General features: G+C 63.8%; 1 protein-coding gene across 2 annotated transcripts; it reads left to right on the forward strand.

The window, feature by feature from the left end:
- Positions 1-539: 539 nt before the first annotated feature.
- FOSB (FosB proto-oncogene, AP-1 transcription factor subunit) lies at positions 540-8296 on the forward strand. 2 transcript variants are annotated; one of them, XM_084612696.1, is made up of 5 exons: positions 540-1355; positions 4079-4390; positions 5144-5251; positions 6094-6384; positions 6485-8296. In XM_084612696.1, exons 1-5 carry the CDS (start codon positions 1230-1232, stop codon positions 6548-6550), a joined length of 903 nt encoding a protein of 300 aa, XP_084468822.1. In that variant the 5' UTR covers positions 540-1229; the 3' UTR covers positions 6551-8296. The 2 variants fall into 2 exon arrangements, with proteins under 2 accessions (XP_084468822.1, XP_084468821.1); XM_084612695.1 differs by having other exon boundaries at positions 6094-8296.
- The last annotated feature ends 706 nt before the right edge of the window (positions 8297-9002 follow it).

Below are 9002 nucleotides of genomic sequence, written 5' to 3' on the forward strand. Positions count from 1 at the left end.
AGAGCGGGCAAAAGCCCAACCTAGCTCCAGCCCGAGCAGGAGCCAGCTGGGGGGCTGGGAGGGGGGCTTCCCCCAGGGCAGCTGATTCCATCGTTGTTCTCTAGGGGGATCTTGCCCCCCCCATGGGTGCTCCCTGAAGGGGCTGCCCCCCCCGACCCCCTACTGCGACGCGGGGCCGCGGGTTCAGGCCATTTGTAGAACGATAGTAAAAGTTTCTATTAATACCCAGTCCCGCTCGCCAGCAGCGGCAGCCCCAGCCCGGGCGCTGAGAAAGGGATTCCCTCTGACGTCCTCTGCTAGGATACCAAACAAACACAGCAAAGACAAGCCCATATATGGCTAAGTGCGTCACAGGAACTCCCGCTGAGCGGGACTAGGGATCCCCTCCCCTTTGGACCCCTAAAATCGCCCCTTTCCCCGGGGGGCAGCGGGGCGCCCGGCTCAGGGGGACCCCAGGCAGGCCAGGGTAAGCGACAGGCTGAGTTTGGGGCCCCACGGTGGCTCCTGTGCCCGGTTTTGGGGGCGTGGAGACGTCAGGAGGGGGCCGGCCCCTCTGGTATAAATAGGGAGAGGCTTGGAGCGCGCTTCATTCATAAGTTGCGAGAGGAGCCGGAGCTTCAGCGTCTCTGCCTAGTGGGGAGACGTTGCCACCCGCACGGGACAGGGCTCCAGGGGACCCCAGCGACCCGCCCCACACCCCCCGCTTTGTGGGGCTTGGGCCTGCGAAGACGCCGCATCGCCTCTGGATTGTGCTACTTCAGAGGGGCTGCTGGATTATTTCGGGGGGTCGGTGTTGAAGTTACCCCACTAGCTACGAAGGGGCTTTGGACCCCCCCTTCTTCCCCGCGGATGTGGCTTTGAGGGGAGCAGACGCGTGGAGCAGGAGGCTCGGAAGCCGGGAGTCTCCCCACCCCACCAGCGCAGCTTCCAAGGCCGGAGCCCGGCAGGGAGCTGAAGGGGGGCTGCTGAGCCGCGGAGCTTATGTCCCCGATGCTGCTTTGCCGGTGAAGGAGGAAGAGGGGGAACCGCCGGGCCCCGCTGCCCTGCCGGCGCGGAGCGGCTCGCACCCCGCGCCTGCCGGGCTCTGCCGCTCGCAAACGGGACTTGGCAGCCACTTTGCTTCCAGTCTAATCGGCTCCCCCTGACCCGGGGTCGCAGCCTCCCCTGCACCAGCCTTGGCTTCCAGGCGCCCCCAGCGTGGCCACAGGCTTCCCCCTGTGCCCAGGGAGATGTATCAGGGCTTCCCCGGAGACTACGACTCCACCTCCCGGTGCAGCTCGTCCCCTTCGGCCGAGTCCCAGTACCTGTCCTCGGTGGATTCCTTCGGGAGCCCCACGGGCGCCGCCGCCTCGCAGGTAAGGGAGCAGGGGTGCCAAGGGGGAGCCTCTTGGGCAGATGGTGTGGGGTGTTGTGGGATGACTGCCACGGTGCCCGGTGACATAGTACCCAGCGATTGCGGGGGAGGTGTACCGGGAGGTCCGGGTGAGCGATAATGCTGGTGGGGGGGTGTGTGGGGGGGCGATGGGGCCCAGGGACGTAGGGTACATGGTGCCCAGAGATTCAGGGGGCGATGGTACTTGAGGGGCGATGACCATGGTCCCCGGGTGGCCCAGGAATGCAGGGGGCGATGGTACGGGGGGGGGGGGTTGCCAATGGAGTCTAGGGATGCAGAGGGCGCTGTACGGGGCGGGTGAAGACCCCACGGTACCAGTCCTGGGGGAGGGGCAGGTATGCAGGGGGCGATGGGGCCCAGTTAGGCTAGTGGCGATGATACTTCGGGGGTGGGGTGGAGGAGCCATGGTAGCCGGGAGACCCAGGGATGTGGGGGGCATGGGACCCAGGGATGCACGGGGAGATGGGGCCTAGTGATTGGGGGGGGGGGTGTAGAAGCCATGGTAGCCGGGAGACCCAGGGGTGTGTGGGGCATGGGACCCAGGGATGCACGGGGAGATGGGGCCTAGTGATTGGGGGGGGGGGGTGTAGAAGCCATGGTAGCCGGGGGACCCAGGGATTTGGGGGGCATGGTACTCGGGGGGCGTGGAGGGAGCGATGATACTGGGGGGAGTGGAGCAGCCATGGGACCCGGGGTGCCCAGGGATGCGGGGTACCTGTCCCGGGGAAGCCCTGTCCCCTCTCCAGTCCGCATTCCGAACTCCCCCGCGTTGCGCGCCTGGCCTGGGGGGGGGAGGTGGAACGTGGGGAGAGGGGGGCGGGGTTGTGCGTAACGTGTGACGCGCTGGAACCCTCCGCGCTGACGTGAGGCACGCACGGCGCTTTCCTCCGCCCCCTCTGGCGCGCGGGTTATTTTGGAACGCGGCGTCCGCCCCCGTTGCTAAGGGGCGGGTGGGGGAGCCGAGCCCGCTGATTGGCCTGGCAGGCCACGCCCCCTCGTGGGGCGGAGGGAAGGGGGAAAGCGTGCGGGGAATGGAAGCGGAGCAGGAGCTGCCCCCCCGTACAGCCCATAATAGTCCCTACAGCCGAACCGGGGGGGGGGGCGGCGCCCAGGTGCCCCAGGGGAGAGGCTGACCCCCCCCGTGTGTGTTGGGGGGGCAGGTGCTGCCTGGTGATCCGGGGGAGCCGCAGGCTTCACCCCTTTTTTGTTGCGGGGGGGGGTCAGTGATGCCCCCAAGCTGTGGTGACCAGAATGCCTGGCAAGCAATGGAGTGCCCCCCATGCCCCCCTCGGAGCTCCCCCCCAAAGGATGGGGGTTATGGGCGCAAGGGGCTCCCTGGCCAGGCCCCTCTGCCCCTGCTCTGGTGTCAGTGACCCCACCGGGCATGGGGCAGAGCCGTCAGCTGGGGCAGCCCCTTTCCCGAAGGACGGGGGGTGGGGGGGGAGAGCTCACCACCCTGGTCAGTGCACCCTGAGCACCAGGAAGCCTGCAGTGGGGCTGGGGCAGGGGGGCAGCTGGTAAGGTCATGTGCCCTGTCAGAAGGGAGCTGGCTGGAAAACTCGCAGCCTGGGGGCGCGGGTCATGTCTTGAAGCGTTCCCCGTCCCACTCACAGAGTCAATGGGCTCGCCTTGCCCACTGCGTGGATTGCTGGGTTATTGCGAGGGCTCAGGTTGGCGGGGGGCGGGAGTCCCACCGGCAGATCCCCAAAGATGTGCCCAGCAGAGACGGGAGTGTTATTTTTAGGCTTGTGCTGACCCTGGCGCCCCGAGGCCTGAAAAAGACCAAAGCACGGGACTGCAGATAAAGGTCTGTTCTGCTCCAAAAAAGCACAGCCCCTGCGGCTTCCTAGGACCTGTGTGTGAGATTCGCACAAAGCCCCTCTTCCGAGACAAGGGAGGGGAGCTAACGAGCCGAATTATAGTCTGCTCTGCCGGAGCCTGACCTGCCTTCTCTGCAGAGCCATTTATAGCTGGGCCCTTTGGTCTGGGGTGCCCTGGGGTCTACAATAAACTAATTCGGGGCCAGGGCTACTTGTGTAGGACAGGGGTCCTCTCCTAGTGGTTGGGGGCTGGTGAGTGGGGCGCAGAGCCATTTGCTTCTAGCTTGGTAGCTGAGTACCTGATCCAAGGTGCCAGCATGGAATGGGTTGGATGGCTCTCATCCCAGTTCCTTCTGCCCAGGTGCTCACATTACACTGCCCCACAACTGTTGCTAACTGTTCTCTTCACACACCCCCGCGCGTGCCCCCCCTCCCCCCCAGTCACAGTGATTGAATTTGGCACACCCCTGGGGCGGGGCAGGGGGATGTCTGTACAGTGCAGCGTTTAGGCAATACCTGCAAGTCTCGAGGGCTGGCAATTCAACTTTCACCAGCAGCCACCATGAGGGCAGAGGAACGTGAAACCGGCTGCCCGGCTTTGGTCTCCGTGTCAGGCCTGACCATGTGTTGTGGCAAGCGCTGGCTGGCAGTCGGGCCTGTATGTGGGCTAGGGTGCACCTTCCCCCTGCATCGTCTGTTGCTTTCCCTGCTGGGCCATGGCCAGGGGGGCCTGTGGATTAGTGGGGGGGACTCTGAGAGGCTGGCAATAGTGGGCACTGGCTGCCACAGGCTGGGATTGGGGGAGCCGTGTTTCTGCCATGCTTTTGCCCAGCTCCTGACCACATTCTGTGTCCTTGTGTTTCAGGAGTGCAGTGGCCTCGGGGAGATGCCCGGATCCTTTGTGCCCACAGTCACCGCCATAACAACTAGCCAGGACCTGCAGTGGTTGGTGCAGCCCACTCTGATCTCTTCCATGGCCCAGTCGCAGCCTCAGGGCCAACAGATGTCTCACCAGCAGCAGCCACCGCCGCCTGCAGTGGACCCCTATGACCTGCCCGGGACCAGCTATTCCACCCCAGGGATGGGCGCCTACAGCGCTGGCCCCTCAACAGCCGAAGCAGCCGCCCCATCGTCCCGCTCGGCTCGGGCTCGGCCCCGGAGGACACGGGAGGAAACGGTGAGCTGGGCGGACTTGGGGGACATTCTTCTTCTGTCGCACTTCCTCTGGGGCATCAGCAATGAGGTTACTAACTCCATCACTTACCCCCCTCACTGTGCCCCCTGCCCATTGGGTGCCTCCTGTAGGTGGGGAACCTGGCATCTGAGAGCCCAGTCAGTGGGAACCGCACCCAGCAACGTAGGGCACCCACGCCACCAGCTTGGCTCCTTGGCTTGCATGGCAGGGCTGAGTGGGCAAGGGGGAGGGGCATGAGGGGAAGGGGGAGGGCCTGCCAGTCCCCAATGCGAGATGCCTGGGAGCTGCACCGGGCAGCATGGTGTGGCTGGGAGTCTGGCTCAGCTGTGCCCCCAAGGTGGGGAGGAGCCATCGGACTCCTTCCCCAGCTGGCTTAACCCAGTGATTCCTCCTGCTCTGATGCAGGCTGCAGGGCCTTGGCAAATGGGGAATGGATACAGAGTCTACAGTCCCCAGTCCGCTGGGAATGAGAGCTGGTCTCAGCCTGGCGGCTGCCTAGTACCTGAGCACTTGGTGCGGTTCCTAGCCAGATGGGTATCCCCATGGTGGGTGGGGAAGGGAGGGGGATCAGGATAGAGGCCACAGACTGTAATGGCGCGTAGGCAGAACTCCCCATAACACATGGGGCTGAGGGAGGCCCTGAACACTGAAGGGTGGGGCTGTGCTGCATGAGAGGGAGGTGGGGAGGGCCCAGGGCCGGAGCCCCTGGCTGACCAGCCCCCTTGCCTCTTGCAGCTGACGCCGGAGGAGGAGGAAAAGCGACGCGTCCGCAGGGAGAGGAACAAGCTGGCAGCGGCCAAGTGCCGGAACCGGCGCCGGGAGCTGACAGACCGACTCCAGGCGGTGAGTGCTCACAGGGCCCCTTCCCCTGGCTCCCTGAACCCGAGGCCGTGGCTCTGATGCCACACACAGCAAGGTGCCTGGTGGAGCTCGCGGTGAGCTGGCTCCCTGTTCTGGTGCCATAGCTGTCTGGATGCAAGAGTGGCAGCTTGGGCTGAGCACCTGGGCAGGGTGTTTCTGGGGAAAGTGGGCATCTCCCCGGGCCCTTTGCTCTGGGGGGGAGACAGTCTGGTGGGGGTGGGGCACAGTCTAGGCCTGCCACCTCCAAGCTGCAAAAAGCAGGATGACCCTGAGCCTGGCCCTATACACTGGGCACCATTCTAGGTTCCCCAGGGCACCTGCCCCCCAAAAGGGATGGTGCTGGGGAAAGCCGGGTGCATGGCAGCCTTGGCTCCGTCTCCCCGATAAAAGCAGAACAGCCCCTTGAAGTGGAAGGCGCGGCACTGGCTGTGCTGGGCGCATCCTGCTGCTGCTTGTGCACCTGGTGTATCTCTTGTTTGCCAGCCCCAGGGAGGGGAGCTTTGCCGGGGGCAATAGTGTGGTTTTGGGGGTGGGGGAGGTGGGGTTCCTGAGGCTGGAATTGATGCTTTGCTACTGTAGACCCAGCAATGTGCTCTGCAGCCTGGGGGTTGGTCGTGAGGGGGTGGCTTGGGGCATTGGGGTGCTGGGGGTTGGTCGTGAGGGGGTGGCTTGGGGCATCGGGGTGCTAGGGGCCATAGCAAATGGGAGCTGACCCCCCAGGGAGAAGGCTGTGTATGTAGAGCAGACTCCCAGGCTGGCATAGCTTGGGGTCCGTAGTCCTGTTCTTCCTGGCCCTGCTGACCCTGGCTCCCCCTCCCCTCCAGGAGACAGACCAGCTGGAGGAAGAGAAGGCAGGGCTGGAGTCCGAGATCGCGGAGCTGCAGAAGGAAAAAGAGCGCCTGGAATTTGTCCTCGTAGCTCACAAACCGGGCTGCAAAATCCCTTACGAGGACATGCCTGAGCTGGGCGGCCAGCCCGGCCCGTCGGCTGAGGTGAGCTCTTTGGGGATGCCTGTTAAGGACGACCCGTTCGGGCCAGCTGCCTACCCATCTGTGCCCCTCCAGTACCAGCAGAGCCTGGGCGTGCCAGCACCGGGCGCACCGGGCCCAGCGGAGGTAGCGTTTTCTAGTTCTTACTTTACACATGGTGAGCCGCTGAGCGACCCGTACCCTGTTAACCCTTCATATACATCTTCGTTTGTGTTCACCTACCCAGAGGGATCTACCTGCGGAGCCACACACCAGCGGAACAGCAGCAGCGACCAGTCCTCGGACTCCTTGAATTCTCCCTCGCTACTTGCTTTGTGAAATATTAACCACACAAAGCCAATCAAACCTGCACATGCAAACGGGGTGTGTGTGGGACACGCTGCAAACTGACAGCCCCCCAAACCTGCAGCCGCACTGCCCGGGGTGTGCCATTAGTGAACTGAGGGGACGGCGCGGGGGACCCCTCCCCACCCCCTCCCTTGCTGATACTTTGGGGGACTTTGTTTTAATCTGGCTGGAGGAGCAGGAAGCTTTGGCACCGCCGGGATGGATTGCGGAGCTGGGGCCGGCTCATGGGGGGGCTGAGCATTGTCTGTCTGTGCTAGTTTGGCGGGGCTGGGGGCAGCAGATTGTGTGGCATCCTCTCCCCCCCCACCTACTGTGAGCAGCTGACCCAGGGACAGAGCTTGTGGGGAGCAGGCTGGGCTGGGGGTTGGTTCCCCCCCGTCCCTCATTGGGCCGCACTGGCCTGTTGCCCTGCATTGACTCACTTCCAAAATACCCACCCACTCTGTGTCTTGTGGCTCCTTGCTGCCTGGGCAGGCCCTGCCCTGCCAATCCCCCTGCAGGAGGGTGGCTCAGGTTGGGCTGGGGGCAGCTGTGGAGCACTGAGGCAGGGGCCCATGTCCCCAGCTGCCTCCACTCTTGCTCTGAGGAGCTCCCTGCGGGGCTGAGCCAGAGCCCCATGGCCTAGGTTGGGCAGGAGCTTGGCTTGGATGCCCTGGGTGCTGCCTTCTGGCTGTCTGAGCCTCTCTGCCCTTGCTTGGCTTTCCTGGTGGGGGAGCTGGGGAGCATGGCAGCAATGCCAGGAGGTGGCCTTGTGCCCATCCGTCCCTCTGAGATACTGTGAACGGCCCCAGCCCCTGTACAGCCCCTGCTTTCGCTGCTGTTGTGAGCACATGGTGTGCGTCTCCCCTCTTCTTCCCCCACCCCCAGGCTGCAGCACCTCTGGCCCATCAGGGGCTGAGCCCTCCCTTCCGGTGGCTTTTACCCCCATTGTTATACCCTCTGGGGGGCTCTTTGCTGCCATCATGACATCCCCCCATGGGAACCCCATATTCCATTGACCCCCCCCTCCCCCACAAGCCTCCAACAGCATCGGCCTGATGATGCCATGGGAAAGAGGCCAGGTGCCCCTGCACCCCACTGCAGGCCCTGTGGGGCTGAGACCTTACACAGGCTGTAGAGCCCATCCCTGCTGGCAGCTTTAAGCCCTGGGAGGCAACTCCAGGAGGTGGGGTCCCTCCTGCTCCTCAGGGTCTGTGCCCGGCCTGCCTCAGCCTCTCCTGCTGGGGGAAGACTGGCATTTCTGCCTCTCCCCCCAGGGCTGAACCGGGAATCTCCCTGGGCCCGCCGTCCCCTGTAGCTAGTGCCCATGCGTACGTAGACCTGCCGCCGCTTTGGGCCGTGCCGTCCACCCCGTCGTCGCCAGCGCGTTGAGCGGGAGAGCCGTGTTGCTTCTATCGCCGGGGCCTGCCCCGTGCCAGCCGCCGTGTGCGATGTTCCGTGCCCTCGTGACCAAGCTTTGACCTTGTTTAACTTTGTTCTGAGCGCTGGAGTGGGGTTTCTGCGGCGTTTAGCATCTCGGACAGCGCTGGGGGATGGGGAGTTTTGGTTTTTTAATTATTAGTTTCCTGTGCTGTATTTTGTGACTTGTGTTTATTGGGCGGCTGGGGGGGTCCTGCGGCAATGCCCAGCGTCCCTCCCAGCCCGCGCTGACTCGTCTGCAAAGTGGCCAATAAAAACAGCTTTGAACATGCTCCGCTTTTATTCACGCGGGTCTGTTTGTCCAGCAAGGCCCGATGCAGGTCGTGTCACCCCAGTGTCTGCTTGGCTTGCTCCTCCCCTCTGTGCCTTTCACCCGTGGGGCAGGGGACCTTGCCCTGAGAGCCCCAGCCATGGTTTCCAGGGTGACAGATGGTAGCGGTTCCCCTATGGGAGGGGGAAAGAGAGCACCTGCCCCTTCTCTCGGGGGTCACAGGCTTCCTCTGAGCTTTGATCCTCCCCCTTGCTGCTAACACACACCTTCCCCCCCCCATGCCCGTGCTGGCAGGGGGCACAAGGTGGTGCTGGGGCCAGCTTCCTGCATGGGCAGGGAGAGTATCCCAAAGCCTGAGTTCAGGTAGGGGGGACGCCCCCAGCAGTGGTGTAGCCTGGGAAGTTGAGCCCCTCAGCAGGGTCTGGGGTTGCACCCCTGTGCCCTTCCCTGCCTGTTGTATGTAAGGGGACTGTTGCCCCCTTACTAATGTTCAGTGGGGGTGTTTTGGTTGGTTACTTCCCAGTAATCAAAGGGGAAGGGCTGATGGGAAATCAGGACCCTGAGACGGACAGCCCCCAGGAACAATGGGGAGAGGCAAATGCTCTAGGTCAGCCTGAATGACAGGGCGAGCAGGCTAATCAGGAGGCCCTGTCCTCCCTGTGAGCTGGATTTGCCTGGGTCAGACAGAGGGGGGCCAGGCTAAGGA

The sequence above is a fragment of the Lepidochelys olivacea genome (assembly GCF_965140295.1).
Source record: "Lepidochelys olivacea isolate rLepOli2 genome assembly, chromosome: 23".
Taxonomy (NCBI): domain Eukaryota; kingdom Metazoa; phylum Chordata; order Testudines; family Cheloniidae; genus Lepidochelys; species Lepidochelys olivacea.

Coding starts and splice junctions, on each gene's coding strand:
- FOSB (XM_084612695.1), top strand. CDS start 1,230: ATGTATCAGGGCTTCCCCGGAGACTACGACTCCACCTCCCGGTGCAGC. Junction 4,391..5,143: donor GGAGGACACGGGAGGAAACG/GTGAGCTGGGCG, acceptor TGCCTCTTGCAG/CTGACGCCGGAGGAGGAGGA. Junction 5,252..6,093: donor TGACAGACCGACTCCAGGCG/GTGAGTGCTCAC, acceptor CCTCCCCTCCAG/GAGACAGACCAGCTGGAGGA.